A 20995-nucleotide genomic window follows, 5' to 3' on the forward strand; every position below is an offset into this window, starting at 1 on the left:
TGACCAGTCCAAATTTCAACGCTGAAGAAATAACAAATATAGTCACTAGAGTCCAGGAAGAACTTGGGAAATGGTCAAATAAAGGGTGGGAATATATTGAGCTTCTAAGTGTAATAAGGATAGAAATACGGAAAGAGAAACAACATGTTCGTTGGAAAGGAAAAAAGAAACCGAAAAAGTGGTGGAACAGGAAGATATGAGAAGCGATCGCCGAACGACAGAAAGAATCTCGAGAGCACAGGCAGGCAAAAAAGGCGCAGTTGCCGCAGAATGAAGTAGCCAGTAAATGAAATACGGTAAATATACCGGGAGAAAAAGTCTATGGCTCAAATACTGGTACAATCAAAATTAAAAGGTGGAAGTGAACGTTGGTTGTCAGAAATACGTGAGAAAAGGAAGGCCGCCCCTAGAATATATTGGAACCACTTAAAATTATTAGGCAGGAAGTCAACAACAATACAACATATCCTAGACGAAGATGAAAACAGACTGGAAGGAGATGCTGCAATAAATTACATCCGAAAAATAACAGCCGAATATTTCCAAGACAATGCCGAAGTTGTATCTGAAGGATAAAGAGAGCATGAAAGAGACCCAGGTGGGAAAGGAGCTGGTGCTGACAAATTTCAACTGGAAGAAAGCCGAGAAAATTCCTAAGCGCACAGCCACAGGGCTGGACGAGGTTCCCGTTAGGCTGAATAATGAACTAGGACTAAAAAGTAAGGAAGCTCTAGTGAAAGCAGTGGAAAGAACTTTAAAAGCCAGACGAAGACCAGACAGTTGGAGACAAAGTAGAATGAATTTAATTTATAAAGGTAAGGGGGAGAAAGATACAATTCACTCATAGACCGTTGACCGTTACATCGATAATATACAGGCTAGCAATGGAGGCAATCAAATTGAAGCTTCAAGCATGGGCACAGAATAATGGCATTTTGGGAGAATTTCAGAATGGCTTCAGAATAGGTAGGTGTTTAGATGATAACTCATTTGTTCTTATTCAGTGTATTGAAATATCAAAAGTATAAAGCAGACCATTATATGTGGCCTTTTTAGACATTACCGGAGCTTATACCAACGCAGACCGCAACACTTTGTGGAATATTCTGCAAAGGGAAGGCTTAGGTAACGATATTCTACAGATTTTGAGATAGATTTACCCAAGAAAATACCGTTTGCGTTGAATGGAAAGGGGTGAGGAGCAAGGAGAAAGTTCATATCAACAAGAGACTGAGGCAGGGGTGCCCTTTATCCTCATTGATGTTTATGATGTACATGATGAGGATGGAGAGGGTGCTAGAAGGTAGTAATATCAGTTTTAATCTCTCATACAAACAGGCGGGTACAGTAGCAGAGCAGCAGCTTCCAGGTTTATTTTGTGCGGACGGGTAATAGGTTATAAATACCTTGGTACACGGATAAACAAAGGCAATAGATATATGGAAACAGAGGAAAAAAAACAATAACACTGAGGGAAAGAGAAATGCAGCCTTAAAGAAGCACAGAGCGCTATGGGGATACAATAGCTACGAGGTGCTCCGAGGTATGTGGAAATGTGTAATGGTTTGAGGACTTACTTTTGGAAATGCAGTTTGCTTTAAGCCAGGGGTACAATCAGGACTCGATGTGAACCAAAGGTCAGTGGGTCGCCTCGCACTGGGCGCTCACGGGAAGACTACAAATCAAGCTGTGAAGGGTGATATGGGCTGGACTAGTTTTGAAGTGAGGGAAGCTCGCAGTAAAATTGAGTATGAAGAACGACTGAGGAATATAGAAGAAAGGCAATGGGCTGGAAGAGTGTTCATGTATCTGTACAGGCAAAACATTGATTCACAGTGGAGGAAAGGGACTAGGAAGCTTACCAGCAAGTATGCGGCCTGTAGGGTGGGTAACACAGCAACAAAGAACATCAAGCGGAAAGTCAGAGAGGCCGAAATAGTCTCATGGGTGGCGGCAAAGGAAAAGAAACCTGCCAGGAATAACTACTTAAAAGAAAAAAAAAGCGAAATGAGGAAAGAAAAATTTATAACTCAAAGGGTAGCTCATTATTTTTCGAAGCGAGATCGGGATGCCTTAGAACACGCACCTCTAAAGCGAGACATAAGAAGGAAGAAGCAGCATGTGCTTGCTGCGGTAAAGCTAGGGAAACTATGGAGCAGGTTTTATTCGATTTAGGCACCACTGGCCTCCTTGAAGCCCTTGGGTTCAGCGAGAGCTGCGGGAAAGTAAACATGTCCGCAATAGGGATTAATAATAGGCGATTGGAGGATTGGTGGAATAAAAGTAGGGAAACGACAAAAAACGGAGACATACGAAAACACAGGTCGCAATAGGGGATCATAAAACTTGGTTGTGGGAGTTGATATGGTTTTTTTTATTGTTTAACCTAGGCAGGACATTCGGCAGTATAGTAGCAAGAGCTTGGTGGTGCAACCCACCGCCTTGTCCCAAAGGGGACGCCCATAACATCCATTCATCCATCCACGGCACCGGCTTTGCGGGGAAAAGGCAAAAAGAAGCTAAGCTCAACTTCGCGCACGGCGTTCACCGCAAGCGTTTCCCGGTAAAGGTTACGGTTTCATAAGCTGCACCAACGGGGAAGTGGCGACTCTCTGACCGCTTTATATATAGGGTCGCGAGTCGTGGCCCTGCCAGTCAGTACGGTGATTGGTGCGGTCCCTCAATGTATCATGAAATGAAAACTCGCAGAGACCAGCGCTCATATTTCGCATTAGCGAGTATCGTAATCGTCGGGGATTTTTTCGAGATTACGAAAATGCGCCGTGTTTTAAAGGCGTGTTGGCATTGTAACATCAGTGTAGACATTTCATACAACAATGCGCCTGATTGACGGTCGAACAAAAGGCACGGACAAGTCAACGCCTGCAGGAGACACGCGAGATTATACGCCACACACACACAAACAAACTTAACACTTGTGCAACCACTACCTGCTGAGGGCGTCTAACACAGCCAGAAGTTTAGTGGCTTCAACAATGTACGCTCAACTGCGGAAACCGTAGGCGCTTTGAGTTGCTCACTTTTACCGACTTGGCTTTGCTTCCGCATATGCGAGTAGTAATCAGTGTTGCGGCCGTCAATACACACTTTCATGAAGACACTAGGGAGATTGAAATATTCTGTTTTAAAAAGTTCTACTCTCTTTCCCGACAAACCACTGCATGTTTAGACAGTTCGCATGGTATGCTTTCTCTTGCGGTACAAAATAGGACCACCTTGAGAAACCGTAGACAGTCCCTTTAGGCCACTGCATGTGTTGATTTTTTGACTCGTCGCATAGGCTCTGCCGCGGTACCCCAAACGGTAACGCTATTAAGTCCTGCGTGGTCGATTTATGACTGTATCCTTCATAATTTCCGAGTTTCCACCATATAAGAATTAAGAAATATTCTGTGTTTATACTGAGTTATAGCAATCAATCAGTGTCAGATTTTTCGCCTGCCACACACCTGGAGAGAGAACAAAAGAACAATTTCAGTTGGCTAAGAATCTGCCACGGTCTCACCAGGATACGGTGGGACTGTGGTATTCATTAGTAGAATGCGTGATGTGTGCAATGTCCAAGTCGATACTGTGTGAGTTTCCAAGCAGCCGAATAATAAAGAACCATTTCCTGACACATCAATACCCACTGGTGCCCTAGTGCTCTCCTTCCACGTAGCTTACAGCTATAAGTTGAATATTTTTCAAATATCTGACAATAATTTGCGTTCCGCAAATTATTACCAGACATATGAAGGGGGAACACTGTTACAGATAACAGTCCTTATTTTAGTGAGAACATTTGAAGAATTTATCGTATAGTGAAAATGCAGAAAGACGGAAGAAAATTCCTATATCTTGAATAACCTTCCGCATGGTCTGCAATTTCAACAAGCATGCGCCATCTGTTTTTGGGCTGCCCTGCATTCAACAGTGGTCGCGCAGAGATACGCAGACGCCGCGCTCACCAGCGGACGAGTGGATTATTCCGCAGGTGGTGAATCGTGATTACCTCCTGGAGCTCTACGAACTCGCAAGAGAGACCGGCACGTTTCTTTCTTCCGCACCACTTTTCAACTTAGGCCCATGAGCTATTCTTTTAGAAATGAATGGTTCAGTCATTTATTCATGAGAGACTCCGCTTCAATAATGAAGTAAAAATATTTCCGAAATTGGTCGCGCGTGCCTCCTTCCAATGTTGTTTTTCTTTTCCTCCATGAGGATGTTGCTTGGCACCTTCGCTTGCGCCGGAATTTGTCTGAAGCGTACGCGTTGCGCCGTAAAACTCAGATATTGACGCGTCGCGCACATCGGCTGATCACGGCTGGAGGCTCAGTAGCGTCGCGTCACTCTCAAAACTGTGTGTTTCGGAGAAAGTGCTCGCGTTAGTATTTTCCATTCATGAGCGGTGAGCTTGGTGGTTTCGCTCATACGTGTAATTCATATGGTAACACCGACGAACTTCCGACCTCTCAGCTGCCCACGTGACTGATGGAAAACCAGAGAAACCTCGGCTGCTCCGTGACGTCAAGCGCCATTAAGAGCGCATTTCTTCGCCGTGAAGTTGTAATCTCCGATATAGCGAAACGTTCGGAAAGGCTATTGCGAATTGTGCAGTATATAATTTTTTTTGATAAGTGAAGGCACTTCCAAGGCAAAATCGCTTTGCAAGTCGATTCTTAGCACAGTGCGGTATGTAACAAACGTAAAGAACCAATCTTTTTTTTCTCAGTGAGATGCAAGAAGTGGGGCCTCCATGTACAGCACTTAACAATTCAAACATTCAACTGCCGACCTGTGAACTCCAAAATTCGCAAAATCCCGCGAGCGTGACACCGAGCAAGAGGGTGGGGTGGGTGAGAAAAAGGCATATGCAACATTGTTTGGCGAGTGGTAACTCTTGCACTGCATTCTGGAATTCCTCGTCATTTTATGGTATCCCAAACAGGTTTGACGTTCTTTCTTTTTTCGTTGTCTGTGGCGATACAACAGGCTATGTCAAATAATATTCAATTTTCTAGAAAGCTGTCATCGAGAAGTTAACTAACCGCTTTCATGAAAATGTGGCACTTGAATTAATATTTCATATACATATTTTGCATAACAGTCTCCGAATGAACGTTGAAAAAGATTGAAGCCACCATACAATAAAGTGCGTTACAGCCTAAGGCAGGTGTAGTGAAGTGAATGCTATGTCTCCGTAGGTTTCGTGCAGACGGCATACCAGACCCCTAAAGCTTTTGAACTGTTTCATACCCTCTTTAAACAGGTCACCTGTCAGCGATTTCTTATTACGCAAGCATTACTTGGCGAGCTCCCCAGCCCTGTCACGGGAAAAATGTAATGCCTTGCATGTGCCCAAAAATGCGGAATTTGCAAAGTTAAAAGATTTAATCGTTACGATAGTGCAAATGTAGATGACTCGTAGCATTTAAGAGATAAAGAACTTAAAGGTAAAATAGATAATAGCTATGGAGATGTATGGTTCCTTAGAAAATGCATGAGGAAGCTTATAATAGTAAGGGTGGGCCAACTGGAAAATGGGCGTGGGCCAACTTCAACTTTGGGGGTCGGCGAAATCGAAATTTGGACATGGGCGAAAATAAATGGGGGGCTGGGGGGTGGCAGCATCAAATTTGAACGTGGGCTGGGGGTGCGCCGATTTCAAATTTGAAGGTGACCGAACTTAAATTTGGGGCTGGGCCAACTGAAATTTGGGGAGGGTCAAGAGAAATTTGAAGATGAGCCAACTTAAATTTGGGGATGGGCCAACTTGAAATTTGAGTGTGGGCCAACTTGAAATTTGAGTGTGGGCCAACTTGAGATTTTGGAGTGGCCCGATGCCAAACTCAACGCTGGTGAGTGTCTTTCGAGTTATGAAGTCACACCACCGCCGGGAACCCACTGACTGGGGCACAAGTGCAGCCCGGCTTGGTTTTCAGCGTACTTCAGGGGTGATACGCTTGCGAAAGGAGCCTGCGCCCGTAATTCCCATCGAAATCCTCGTGAGCAAAAAAAAAAATTGATGTTTGGGGCCGCTTCCATGGAGGCCATTTCCCATTTGGCGCTCCAAATACAGTTTATCAGGCGTGGACGCGCCGTCGGGTTGGATACAAATACCCCTTTCCAAGCGTTAAGGTCCCGCAATGTCCGCGCATGAGGCGGGCAGCAATTTTGCACCTTTTTAACCACTAGGTGAACGGCGGCAGCGTTTGCCACCTACAGCCACGGCGGACGCTCCTCAACAGGGGCGCCTGTGGTTCGGTCTGTGGTTTGACAACTCGGCGCCGAGAGACACCTCGTAAATCTCTATTGCGCCCCCTATTCCGGATGTGAGCCCTAACGAGAGCCGAGCACCAAGCCAGGGAACATCTCTACTCGTTAAAAAAAAAAAAACCGGTGGGATCCGGTGGCAACGGGATTTGAGCTCGGCATAGGAGGTGGATGCTGTACTGCTAGACCACCGCAGCAGTTACACTTGGCGGACAAGCGACCGCATTGAGACGCTTGGCGCGTCTTCAGTGGGCCTTACCGAGGAGCAGTCAGAATGCAGACGAAAGCTTGCGTAGACAAGGACCGCGCACAGTAACACAGGCTTGCGAGAGCGACAGCGACAGTGACACAATAACGCGGCGATGTACTCTCCACTCACGAAACGCCTCACGCTGTACTGCAGCAGCTGGTGTTCCTTTTCGACCACTCTGCTCCACCGAGGTGCGCTCGTGCCCGGTGTTCCGGTTCAATGAGTAGCATTGCAGTGAACAAGCCGGATGCGGCGAGGAAACCTGACCATCCTCGACTAAAGCCTAAGTATGCATTCCTACCAGAAAGCCTATGGGTAGACACGCATAGGCTAGGAAAAGCAATTAAGCAAAACTAAGCAAATACCAAGTCGCAGCCGAGCCAAATAATGCTACGCATTACTGCACAATCTTCAGAATTTCTGTATTTTCATAAGGGTGGTCACTTCCAAGAGGGCGAATATTCGCGTAATCTGGCAAAAAAAGCCCTGTGAAAAGATGGGCCGACGAAGCCGTATACGAACTCACGCATCATTTCCTGGAAGAAAGCGCCGTAGAATAAGAGCATGATGCCGCAGATGCATCCGGTGGACAATGTGTAGAGGAAGTAGTCGAAGAGAAAGTTTGCCAGCCAGTAGACGCGGACGGAGAGGCCCGTGAGCAGCTGCAGCTGGCGGCAGCCGCTCACACGGTCCGCGACGGGGAACAGGCCGCAGGCGGCGGTCATCGTGGCCAGGGACATGGCTCCGAACGTGAAGCGCTCCAACTGCCGCTGGATGACCTCGGGTGAGTCCTTGTCGTACTCCACAGACTCCTCCAGGTTCTTCTGGGGCCGCACCCGGAGCTTGATCGCCGCCGTGTCGTCGCCCACGGTCCAGCGCAGCAGCGCCGTGTGGACCAGGTTCAAGGCAATGATGGCGCTGTGGTAGAACTCACCGCTGTACCTGCGACGACACTTTCTGTGCTTTCGAGACATGCTTCTGTAATGTGCGCTGGGAAGATTTATCGCGAAAAATATGCGCCACACGAGCAATTATCACATATGGACGCAAAAAGTACCAGCGGTAGTACCTTAGTGGTTACGGCCATGCGCTGCCAAGCACGAGGTAGCGGAATCTCAGTCCTCGCCAGGGGGCCCGCCTTTAGTTGGGCGTTAAATACAAAACGCCAGTGTAGTGGGCATTGGATGAACGTTAAAGAATCCCAGGTGTGAACATTTATCCTGAATCTACCTATACCCCGGCGCGTCTCTAGGAAATCTAGGTTTTGGTACGCAAGACCCCAGAATTAAAGAAGTTTTTCCAAGCGGGCAAACCATATATAGACCCGTATGTTCCCATATATCATATAAGGCATGTCCCATATCTGCAATATGAACATATAAGAATGGCATATAAAAAGAAAGCGCCAAACAAGTGTCGAAGCTGTAGTAGATAAGGTCGATGTCCGTGATGGTTGAAATGATTCGATGATAAAATGTTTATGTATGTACATTCCGTCTATTTACGTTTCCTTTACAAGTTCATTATTGATTCGTATGTTATCCTATTATTATTGTATTTCAGGTGGAATCACGCCGACTTTGTGTTGTTTAGCACCCACACTCTCTGATCCCTTCTTGCCCTTTCACGTTACGCCAAATCCTCTATATATGCCTTGTTTAGATACGCATGCCCGTAACGGATCCTGTCCTATCGATTCGCTGCTTTTCTCCACCAATACTCTCAGCTTCGTGTTTATATCGACCACCCCCCTCCCACCTCTTCTCCTCTCTAACTAGTTACTGCGCCTGCCGATTTAATTTCCAGAACTTAAAAAAAAAAGTTATGCGGTTTTACGCGCCAAAACCATTTTCTGGTTATGAGGCACGCCGTAGTGGAGGACACCGGAAATTTGAATCAGCTGGGGTTCTTTAACGTGCACCTAAATATAAGTACACGGATGTTTTCACATTTTGCCAATTCCCAGAACTTCTGAAACGTGGACGTTTACTACGGGTCTTGTTGGTTGAATACCATGGCATTCCATGACCATGTGCACAGCTGTCTCCATATTTTTTTCAAGCCGCAGACGTATACCTCATCCTGTGACGAATATTAGCGCCGAGATGTTTCTGTAAATAGTAAGCCATCTCGAGCCTCAAATAGAGAGCCACCTCCCTTTGTATCATTGCGCAGATTTTTCCTTCTAATTCTTCTTATGCCATCCTTGTAAATTTTAATGCTATTTCTTGTTCCCATCATCTGCATCCAATTTGTTTTCTCTGTTTTTCTCACTTTCATTCTGATGACTCGTGGTTGTCCTCCTTACGCGTGATGTTACCCTGTACCTGATTGACAACCTACTTGACGTCGCGCGAAAGCCTGCTCGGGAGAACACTAGCGAAGCCGGCGGCTCTCTTATCTCCTTCGTTCTTCGATCCGGCTTTCCTCCATCCCGATCATGAATATTATTTAGTGGCATCTCCTTTGAAACTGTGCGGTGACAAATGGTACGAGGTGACGATGACGCGAGGTTAGTCATGCGGCTAGTCATACTTACATTGAATTGCATTCCTTGTTTTGTTTTTTTTACTATTGCAACTTGTTCTTGAGCGTGAAGAGGTACCATTTGATACCGTTGTCATGCTCATACGACATCTGCAAGTTACACTAACCGATCTTTTTTTCTTCTGGTAGGGGTTATCTTTTCTTTGCTGGGTCACATAACCCAGTATAACTAATGACTTATGATATCTTGCATTTTGAACTTCACGCGCTGGGTGAAATAGCGTTGTTTGACCTGTGAGGGAGATATTTTTCTCATCGACTTTTCATTACGCAATGCTTTTGACCCCCGTCCTTTACTGTCGGCGTAGAAATAGTCCTTATGGCGCGCTGAGTTTCTAAGTGGGTATCAATTTTTGGCGGTGGCGCTGCGTCGCAGCAGTCAATTGGCTGAACGAAGCAGGGTGGCCAGTTCAATAAGGTATACGCAGTGATGTAAAAATTGTAGCTGCGGTTTCAGTTCTCAATAAATTGGTCTGTACTTCTTTGAGGCTGTCATTGCAACTTTCACCATTCGCAATATAATCGCGTTTACTAAACTTTTGGTAATACTACAAATCCAATGCATCGTTTTTTCTTACGCCATCATTGATATTTCGCAATTCTATTTTAGGAGCGGAGTGCTTTTGACAAGCTGGCGCAATGTTGTGGATTGTTCAGAAAGCGAATTATTAACTAAAAACTTTGTACAGCAGAAAGTTTTATTGGAACAACACTTTATTGGCTTTTTGGTCCCTCACGAGTGCATATTCGTTATGGGAAAAATAAAAGAAAACACTTTTTTCAATTTTTCTTTTATGTGGAAATGTGTTTGGGGTGCGCGGAGCCAACTAATAAATATCACGCGGCGATCTGTGTTACGCCAAGCCAAGGTGTCATTCCAAGGCGGGCCTCATACAAGTATACCGCCATCAAAATAAACGTCGCAACAGCGTACCAGGCAATCACCAGCCTGCCTTCATAATCCTGTGAGAGTCCCAGCTGGACGACTCCCTCGTTTGGGTCTTGGCGTGCGGATCTCTTTTTGCCGACAAGGAGGAAGCTGGCGCCCACCACATATTTGTTGTACTCGTCGAAGCTGCGAGTGCCAACTTCTAGCAGGTAGTCCGTGACGTCACGAACACGTGTCACCTGTGAGGTCGGAGTGCAAGGACCACGCATGAATTCGTTGTAGCACGCAGTGGGATTATATTTTTATAGCCCCACTGCTGACAGCAGGACAGCAGTGAGAAAAGCGTAGATCATACACTTCAACTGAGAGGTGCAAGCAGACCCAAGTTTGAATGGGCGACCAAGAGCAGAGTCGGTTGGACGAAAACGACATTGCTAAGAAGCATCGTGTTGTTTTATCAGACTGCAGCCGTTGCGAAACGTGCAAGCGATCGACGGACGTGATAGTTGAGGTCCCTGCTATAAGCCAATGGTCATTGCACGAGTGAACCCTCAGTGGCAGTATCTCACAACGAAATTACATATCTATGTACAGAGGATGGTACCTTCTGCTAATCTACCTTGCTTGCTCCTAAGGACTGACAAGTGTTATTCTTATTTGATTTCTTCTTTTGCAACTCCGCGACGCGGCACGTCGATTGTAAATCACGTGCGCGAATGTATACTGTTTTTAGAGTATAAAAGTAGCGCAAGAATCGCCGGTGGTAGATAACGCCATTACAATACTTGAACTGCTTGAAGAGGCTAACATTACATGCGCAACAAATTGAAATGCATATATGAGTAATTCACCGAAATAACTAAAGGCGTTAGGTAACACCTTACGGCACATTGAAATTTACATATTGTCTTAATGCCTAATGGTCGTGATTTCACTGGAGGCAGGGATTACGTCCGTCCCCTCAGGCCAATGCCCTGGCTGGGAACCACAAACACTCTGCGAATTCGTGCAAAGCTAAATAAAACCGACTTTGATGGAAAGCTTACTTCGGCGGTCTTTTCCTCCATGAGTTGGCGGAAGTACTGCGATACTAACAAGGACTCCTCGTCAGACGTCAGCATGGAGGCTACGGTGAAGTTGTACATCGCATTTATGTCGTAAGAGTACACGTCCGCCAGGTTGAGAGTTGCCTGCGTGCTGTGCCACGGTCATGGAAGAGGCGTGAGAGCTGTGTATGGAAATTCCACAATAATAAACCATAGAAAAATCACTTTACGCCCGCCTGCTTCTTCCCAGTAGAGTGTGCTTGTTCAGTCGAATTACAACAATTTTCTTATTGAGCGTATCCAAAACAAATGCTTCTCATATTGCATGCCCTTTCACATGTATGCCAGCTTTTCATCCTGAAGCCAAGGTGCGCCAACTATGAGCTTCGTGTTCCCTCCAGTGCAGTTTGTCTACTGTACACTGCAGTAAGTTGTTTATTTATTATATACACAACTAAATGTGCCGCAATGCTCCGCTGGGCAGCACTGCTTTTTTCTGCGTGGCTCAGTTACAGCTGCGAATGCTCTGTGGTTCGACTGGGCGTATCATAGAGAACGTATTTGAATGTTTTATTGCAAAGCTCCTTAAAAATATTCTTTAAGCTAGTGTCAGCAACTATCTTGCATGGATAAATTGTCGCCGTGCCTCGCTACCTTTGCTGTTTTTTTTTTCTTTTGTTCGCCTTAACCATACAATTGTACTATTCTTCGCAATCCCAATTGCCGTGTAGTTTTTCAGCTAAGTGCCGCGCTCGCTTTCGATGACCGTTGAAATGAAAGATGACTGAAATTTGTAAGCCATATTGGCTCTCTTCCACGAGATTGCCCCAATGAGCAGATTCAGCAAGCGCGTTCTGATGACCTTTGGTTTAGCTGTCAGCGCCAGGGGAGCGCGTGACACTGGTATTGAATTTTTCGTCATGCTTACTTTTATCTCCATTCTGTCGTTACCATGTGCTTCGGTACAAAGGCCTCAGAATGGTTGCTTGAGAGCGGTAACGAACTATTAGTGCAGTTCATTCTTTGCTGCGTAACTGGGCCAGGCGGCATCGACTCACTTTCTTGCTTCCCGGTATCCCTGCAACGCGAGCAGCAAGGCCGGCGCGAATATCCCGAGCACCGGCAGCGTCCACTGGTGACGAGCGTACTGGCAGCGTTTGCGGACCAGCGCGACCAGGCACTGCAGCGTGGACTTGCGCCACACGCACCCGTCGCAATTGTCCCGGAGTGCGGCCACGTCCACGGGCTCGTGCGTAGGCACCGCGCCCGCGGCCGTCATGCTCTCCGCGTGCTCTTCCATCATCTCGTCCGCGATCCTGCGGCCGTAGCGTCATTGCAGTGGCCCGGTTGAGCGGAGAGAGTTTTGCGCGCATCTGTTCGACACGTCAGGTGTTTCAACGACGACTTTCTACATCGACTCCAAGGATTTTGACATTTATTGCAGCATAAATACGGACCCCATTTTCCGTACTCTTAAGTCGCACCTCTGTACAAGTAGCAGTGCCCCTTTTTCCCGAGTTGGGAAGAAGGAAATGTGTATCAGCCGTAGCCGGTGTATAAGGCGTGCTGTCGCCGAGTTCCCGAAGCCCACTAAGATCAAAGAACATAGTTTTGTACGCGTATGCTCATATTTCCGGCACTTTGTACGAAATTTTGCATCGATCATGTCACCCTTGACTCAGATCCAACGCGGTATACCGCGGACGTCTCCTCCCGGTCTCCTGAACGCGACGTCGCGCTTGCTACGCTGCGTCGCCTACTTACCTCTCCACCTATTCTTCGCCGTGTCGACCCGACTGCTGCAACTGAAGTACATACAGACAACAGCGTGGTTGGTCTTGGCGCCGTCCTTGCGCAACGAGAACCCGGCTGTTCGGAACACGTCGTCGCTGCGACGACGTATTCGGATGCGAGTCGTACGCTGACAAATGCAGAAGCCAATTACAGCGTCACTGACAAAGAGTGCTCGGCTCTAGTTGGTTCACTTGGCAAGTTGCGCACATACTTATTCGGCCGCCCATTTGACGTAGTAAGGGTTCACCACTTGCTTTATTGGCTCGCCACGTTGAAAGATCCACCCGGGCGCCTAGTAGGCTGGGTACTCTCAATCCAAGAGTGCAATAGTCGCATCGTCGACCGCCGCGGACGTACGCACACTGACGCAGACGCCCTGTCCGGTTCACCTCCACCTCTTGACTCGGCCTGTGAAACCACTTGCACTCCCATCATGTGGTCTCCTGATCTTCACTCACTCGACACCGAACAACGCCCTGACCCGTGGATCGTTTTTCTTTTCGCCTACCTTTCTAGTTCATTCACCATCCCTGTATCCGATCCATCCGACGCCAAGCAGTTCATTTCGCCATTCATGATCGGCTGCTCTATCGACGCAACTACGTTTCCGAAGGTCGTAGATAGCTACTGATCATTTACCGCCGCTTAAGGTCCCAGATATGTGCCTTCTTTCGCGACTATCCGCAATGTGGCGACACCCGAGTATTTAACCAATGCGAACATAATTCCAATCGCTACTAGCAACAGGGAAAGCACGCTTTTGTACGAAAGTTTGTTCAGTGCTGCCCTGACTGTCGACGTCACAAATTACCACCTTTACACGCGTGTGGCGCCTTGCAGCCGGTTCCGTGCCCTGCCAAACCCTTCGACCGCGTCGGCATTGACCTCTACAACCGTGTTCTAATGACATTGGATGGCAATAGGCGGATCACAGTTGCTGTGGACTAGTCAAGGGTAAAACGGACGCCAAATAAAAGCATTAAAAGAAAAGTAACCAAGACGTTTCGGCTCCTATACGGAGGGTTTGTTCACAATAAATATTGTGAACAAGACACCCTTTCAAAGAACAACAAGGCCCCGTATGGGAGCCGAAATGTCTCGGTTCCTTTTCTTTTAATGAGGAATTCCGACCAGACGAGTTTTCCTCGAACTCTTGATTACATTGCTGTGGGCTATTTGACGCACTAAGCCGAAAGTGCTCCTTAGTAAATGCTACCGGGAAGGATATAGCTTCTTTCCTCCTACATCGCTTCAACGTTCGACATGGCATCACCTCGGGTACACCTCAATGATAGAGGTCATGCCTTCCTTTCCGAAGTCGTCAAAGCTCTGCTTTCGGAATGCCACATCATTCATCGAACGAGCACAGCATACTACCTACAGAATAACGGGCTCACAGAATGGTTTAACCACACTCGCGCTGTACGTGGCATCTGATCGCGTTAACTAGGACCGCAACTTCCTTTTGTAACGTTCACATACAACACCGCGATACCAGCAACTACGTGACTTTCACCATTCTTCGTCTTGTATGGACGACAGCCTTCGCATACCACCGACACCATTCTTCCATACCGTCCTGAGGTTTTCGAGTGCCCACCTGGGTACCAAGCTGCCCGACAAGCCGAAGAGTGCCGCCAGCTTGCGCGCATCTTTAGATCACCACAACAACAGCTCCAGAAGGAAAGCCGCGCTGACTCGCTTTCAAATCCCACGTATACCGCAGGGTCTTTTGTATGGCTGGCTTTTTCACTGGGAGTGAGCGCTCCGAGGGAATTTCCTCATCGAGTCACTTTCTCAATCTGAGAACATGCGGCGGCGTGGACGTGACCTCGTCCACCTGGCGAGTCTCAAGCCCTACTATCACCCTTTGCCTCCGATCTCTTAGGCCGCCAAGATGGCTCTTTTTCTCCGGGGGCTATTGTGAAAAAAACGCGCCTCCGTCCAGCAGCATCGCCAATGCTCGGCTAGTTCTGCTCGTGCTGCTGTTGTCTTACAAGACGGTGCCTCGCGCTGCCTCGCCGTTCCTCGAGCTCGTAGCATCCTTGAAGGACACCGCCAATAAACATCTTACCAAAGCAAGCAATTACATATATATCTATATATAATTAAGTAGCACAGCACAATGACTACAAAAAGTCGGCCAACTTGGGAAAATGAGCGACATTAAACCGATGCCTCGAGTGGTCTGTTTGACTTGGCGTTTGGTTCACTTGAGTGTTCTTGGTCTGATGGCTGAGGTGCTCGGTGTCACCTTGAAGCTGTTAACGCGCCACCGTTGACGAGTTAAGTGTAACACTGCCTAGCGTATTGCGTTTGCGTGTTTTCGCGTCACTCACCCACGAGAAAATCCTCTCTGCGTCTGCGTTTGCATGTGGGATACATAGGCACAGTTGCGCGAGCTTCGCTACATTGATTGACCGTTGAACTCTTTAATTTCTCTAATTTCCTTCCACATGACATCCGTATTTATTCCGCAAAGAGAAGCTTTCTGTGCTTCTGAAAGAGAGGCTGGAAGCTAAGTTCATTCCTGTTTCTTCAATCTTTCTGCAAAGATTTTTGCTTGCTCAGAGATCGATAAAACCAGTTCGCGGGTGTGATACGATAAAGCGAGATCGGCCTGAAGAACCGACGTTTCTTTTATCAGCTGGTTTTTGTAGGGGAACGGTGACTTCATTTGATCAACTGCGGTGACATAAAACTAGAGGCACCTCTTTATGAGCTCACCCTTTCCTCTGGTGTCCCCTTCAATCACATCAACTGCTCCTCACGTTCACTTCCTAGACCGACTTCAACTTGAACGTATGTGCCAGGGTTGTTCTCAATCATGTCGCAGCCCTTCCTATACAGCTTTCTTGTTGTGACAAGATTCGCCAGAAAGCTCTTTATAAGCGTCTATCTTGACGCCGAGTATGTGTGAGCATTTTCTCTGACCCAAACAGACGACTGAAGATTGCCATGCTAGTTAGAGAAAACCTGAGAGAAAAGAGGCATGCCCTATTGTAACGGCTTATCATGGTGTCAAGGCATCGATCTGCACTCCCTAGCGTGTTCTCCACGAGTGCAGCGAACAACATTTCCAGAGCAGCCCACTGCTCCAACAACCTGTTCACACAGGTCACCATCGTTAGCCAGCGAGTACTGAAAAGCTTTAAAAGCTATGTTTTTAAGCATGAAATCCTTTTAGCTGCCGTTGTCGGCGACCTTAAAGTAACCTTGATCTAGTATTTTATCTTATCTAGTAGTCTAGATTGGGAAATTTCTTTTAACAGCGGCACTCACTGATTCAGCACTTCACAAGCGGCATTGTGAGTTGCGAAGAAGGCTGCAAGTTTAATCTCCGCTGTCTTGACTGGGACCTTTTCAGAATTGGCTCCCTCAAAAATAGCCTTTATCGACAGCCTGCCACCGATCGATCACATAGCGTCCAGTCGTTTCGCAGTTTTGCCACACTTGAGAACATCGCTCTTACTGCGCTTGATCACCACGCCGCAGGTTTTGCACTTTGCGTCTGTAGTTGTGCCCACTACAGGCCAACCTTTAAATTTCGACAGGCCGAGCCACTCTAATCGAAACAGGTCCACGGATTCTTTTCTCGTTTGTTTTTCCACTTTAGGAACTCACGGTCCGGAGTCCTGATCTATAATGTCATCGGAGCCCATGATTTCTGACAAAACAACTGATGCAACACAGCACGAGCGACACGAGCAACAAAGCACTAGATTGCCGGCCCTCTGCTCCTCTTTTGTTTATTGGATTGGATTGGATGCTCGTGGCTTGCCAGTGCACATTGTTGCCCGTTTATGACAAAACAATAATGGGTTACACTACGATATCGGTTTACGATTACGCATTCCACGTGCTGTAAAATAGTGTGCATATGTGGCTTCCGAGTCTGACACCCAGAGTGAACAAGAAATCGCTCCATATAATTAACAAGAACAAACCTCCAAGGCTATGTATTTCCGTGCAGCATGCTCCGGAAACTATTGCAGAAGCCAAAAGCGTATCCTGAGCGCCATGTTTTAGACATCGAAGAGGAATTCCACCGTTACGGATATTCCCTACAACCTCGCGAAGCCTCCCTTTTTCTCTTTTGTGTAAAAGGACGGTTGAAAATGACCCCGAAATGGGGAACATTCCATTCACAGGATACCCTTGATTGCAATGCTGCAGGCTCTACATGGCCGCAGAGTTCGCGCGCGAGGAAAGGCGGAGTGCGTCCATTCAGATAGAGAGCAATCAGCAGTGAAAAAGATCAAGCATCGTGGGAAGGCAGCTAAAGAATGCATTAGACAGGAGGGATCATGTGATTGCACGGGTCTTCACCGAGCTATCATGTAAGGCATTCCGTGCATAGCTTTGTTTTCTCTTCGCTGAGCGCATGTGCCATATATTCAGGCGCATCACAAGGACAGCGCTTTCCCTTTAGTTTCGTTGTGCAATGAATTAATGGTGCACGGAACTGGAATATTTATATGTGTGTCTGAGCTAAACCTACTGCCGGAGGCAGCGAATTCACAAGTCTGACGACGGCTGTTGGCCGATCGAACAGCGTATCACTCCACCGATTGGCCGGGATTTTTTTTTTCTTGGGGGGACCTGTAAGCAGTAGATGAAACAGATAGATCGAAGTGGTTCACGAACCGTGACATTTTATTACTCGTTTAGCGCAACAGTATCGGTGTATGGCTTCGCTGCCGCGAAAAAAAATATACTGAAGTACTAAGGCGCCAAACAGACGACACAAGAAGGGACACGGACGAGCGCTCGTCCGTGTCTCTTCTTGTGTCGTCGGTTTGGCGCATTAGTCCTTCAGTAACATGCACCAACTAGCCCAACAAAAAGTTCTGCTGGAAACAAATATACCCCCAGGGGCTTTTACGAAGTTCTCGCCGTCAATGCAGAGAGCATTTTCGTGCATTCGATAAAGTTTTGTTCGAAATAATTTATAGCCATCTACTCCATCCCTTGAACATAGTTCTAAAAGAGTAATTGCATTTTTTGTTAAATAGAGTAGATGAAACTTCCGAGCTACCATAGAGCTTGTATTTTGGGTACTTAGACCAGCGTATACGAAAGAGTTAATTATAACAATACTATTCTGACCCGATTTCATCATTTACTCGACAAAAAGAAGCGCGCTGGACAAAAACAGAAATAGGAAGAGTTAATTATTACAATACTAGTCTGACCCGATTTCATCGTTTACTCGGCAAAAAGAAGCGCGCTGGACAAAAACAGAAAATAGTCACATTATTTGAGAGAGCAGCCACAAGTGGGTAAAAAGGTGACTCAGCATCCCTACCCTCCGAAATTGGATGACCAGCGAAGCGGCTGCAAAACTACCCATACAACTGCTGAGCGGGCTACACAATGCTGTATGGATGATTGGGATGCTTGTTTTGAGCTTGTTCTTTATGGAAACGTATGCTGCTCTGTGTGTTGTAATGGATCATTTCAATGAATGTATACTTACCTTGCTGAGCGCTTTTAGCATGTGCCTTACGGTGGCGCGAGCCATGGTATTTTTGCTTGCTTCGACTGCCTTGAGCAGCCAGTCGCGCTGCAATTTTGCAGCGCACAAAGAGGCGGTAACAGCCAAGGAACGCACTCGCTTTTGAAAATCTGGCCCAATAAGTAATTCCTGCAGAACACCGCATAATATATGGCCCCCTATACGATTTGGTGTTGTTAATACTAGTATACCGAAAGTTATTTCGTAAGTGGCCTAAGAGTTACAAGGCGGCATATCTTATTGCGTATATTTGAACAGCTGTTCCACTAGTGGGTCATGCTTGCTGAAGTTAAAAAAAAAACATTGTTAGGGTATAGAATTCTGCAAATATTTGATCTGTATATACTTATCTCCCAAATTAGCGGGGAACATGACGGAAGCGTCGGTCCTGTAACCCTTCCTCATCGCGAATCACCGAGCACTGAAGTAGTGGTAGCACCACATGTTCGTGTAATAAACTGCTTCCGTGCTCATGTTCAGCTGCTACTGCTCTACGTTGGGCTTCGTCAGGGCGTGTAAGCAGTCTATTTGATGCCACAAAATGCAAATATGGGCACTGCAGTGCTAAGGAAAGCCTAAGGAATAGTTGTGGGTAGCTCAGAAACTAGACTTGAGGTTGGTACGAGAAACAATGTAGCTTAATCAGAAAGCTCCCACAGTTGTTTTCGCATATTGTGTGACACGTTTAGGGCGCTAAAGTCAGAGCACAAATGTGCGTCCAGCTTTCAAGGACACTGGACGGCAACTGCAAACTAATTGAATGTTAATGACCTTGGTGCGGCGGCTTAAGTTCCGTAAGTAGTATATCACATGTGCGGGAACCATCCATCCGGAAAAACACGCGATTTTATCTACAGCAGTGCTTTGCACGAGTAGTGAGATTATTCATATTGGCCGAAAGAATCGCCACCTCTTGTTAAACAGCAGATCATGTTATGAGCACCTCGCGAAAAATTCGGAGGCCTGGTGCCCAGAATGGCAGGCGATGTAAAGATAATAATTAGCTCAATTGATGTGCATGCACTCACGCGAGCGCTTTGGCCTTCGTGAACCATAGCTGTGTGCGCCTATCACGAAGATGTGACGAAAGGTACTCCTCTAGAGAAAAGCCCTGTGAAGCACGCACGAATATTGTATCACTGTGCAACTCCATTTCAGGCTAATTAATCTTACGTGAAGGGAGTCAATGCTGATTAAATAGAATTGAGATTCGTAAGTCGCCTCAGCGCGCAAGAGTACGAGTGGGTGGAGCGGAGACATGAGTTAAAGAAGCGTTTTACGATTCACAGCGAGAGCATAGGTCCATCGCTGAAGACATAAAACGAAATACCCAATTCATTTACTGAGCACTTTGCGACGTGGAACATTTTTGATTGTTTGTTAGAACGGTTACGATTGACCTATAATAATATTTCTGATAACGCCCTTGCTCCTCAGCGTGCCCTTCATTGCTCACGACACAAAAAAAATTCATCCAGCAGCCGCCGTGTATCGTGTTCTTTGTGATTTAAGAATGGAAGGCGGAATAAATTGTTAAAATGTATTAAATACCCCGGTTTATTACGGCGCTTACGGCAATCTTCAGACTCTTTTGTTTATGCTAACACTGTTGCACATCTAGACCTGTATGGATACCGTAATTCTTCAAAGGATGCTAAGATGTTCAATAAAAATAAATAATGCGCAAGATGCGCGCGAACTTGCTACATCAAGTAGAACGCGCTATCTGAAGGTGCCTAAAAGATGGCTACGCCCACCAGCCGGAAATTTCAAGCACTGCTTGCTGCGCAGCAGACCCCGATTGTAAAAATTAACGACCACAATACCTGCCTCTTACCTTTCTCTGTACTCTAAACACTCACTATCTGGATTTGGACGAAACGCACACCTGAGATAAATGTCTTCCATGGTGGTGACGGACACGCTCATTTCCACTATGCCCAGCTTGGAACGGAAGCGCTCGAGCACCTTGAACATGTCCACGAACCCCTCGGACGAGGTCACCCCGAGAGACAGGCGCAGCACCTCGGCGCTTTCGGACACCAGCTGGACGGTGGGCACGTACGTCTTCACCACCATGATGATGCCCTGCACGTCGCATCGGTGCAGCCGCTTGCCGATATCCATATGGTAGCCCGTGCCTGCGCACAGACCAGCGATGACGGTAGCATTAGAGCGCAGCTTCTAGGCACCCGTTGCTGCGGCGAGTGTCGGCGTCGGCGTAACAGAACGAACGAGCACAGCGAATGATGAAAGAGCGGACGGGTAGCGTAGGGTAGGATGAAAGACGCGAGGAGGAAAGCGAAGGAGGAGGTTATGCTGAACGCGTGAGAAGAAAAGCGTAGTGCGGCGACGATGGTTCCAAGATGGCGTCAGAGTAGCGCGCGTCGTCTGGGATCTCTGTCGCGCTGCCTCTCCCGATCTCCAGGTTAGCGAAGGAGCCGCGATATATTTGGCTCCGTCTGCAACGTGCCGCGCGCCATATACAGTCCTCGCCAGCCAATATATCACTAAATTAAGACACGTATAGAGCTGAGCTCAAATACCGCCTTAGGAAATCTTGTAATCATCGGTGAATGTTTTTCGTGTTCAGTTTCCGATGCTTCAGTGACACGCTTCTGGTGCTAAGTGCATTTAGCTAAATTTTGTAAGCGGTGTGCTGCCGTAAGAACTTG

At 46.9% G+C, this 20995-nt stretch overlaps 1 protein-coding gene across 1 annotated transcript in view; it reads right to left on the reverse strand.

Annotated features, from left to right (window-relative positions):
* Positions 1-20995, reverse strand: part of LOC142587497 (phospholipid-transporting ATPase ABCA3-like) — a 130810-nt gene that overhangs the window by 42555 nt on the left and 67260 nt on the right. Inside the window, exons 9-13 of the mRNA XM_075698551.1 lie at positions 20209-20461; positions 12067-12324; positions 11009-11159; positions 10008-10201; positions 7053-7468 (exon numbers count right to left, since the gene is read on the reverse strand). Of these exons, the coding sequence (XP_075554666.1) occupies positions 7053-7468; positions 10008-10201; positions 11009-11159; positions 12067-12324; positions 20209-20461 (1272 nt within the window). The remainder of the gene's footprint in view (positions 1-7052; positions 7469-10007; positions 10202-11008; positions 11160-12066; positions 12325-20208; positions 20462-20995) is intronic.

The sequence above is a fragment of the Dermacentor variabilis genome, chromosome 7 (assembly GCF_050947875.1).
Source record: "Dermacentor variabilis isolate Ectoservices chromosome 7, ASM5094787v1, whole genome shotgun sequence".
Lineage (NCBI taxonomy): Eukaryota > Metazoa > Arthropoda > Arachnida > Ixodida > Ixodidae > Dermacentor > Dermacentor variabilis.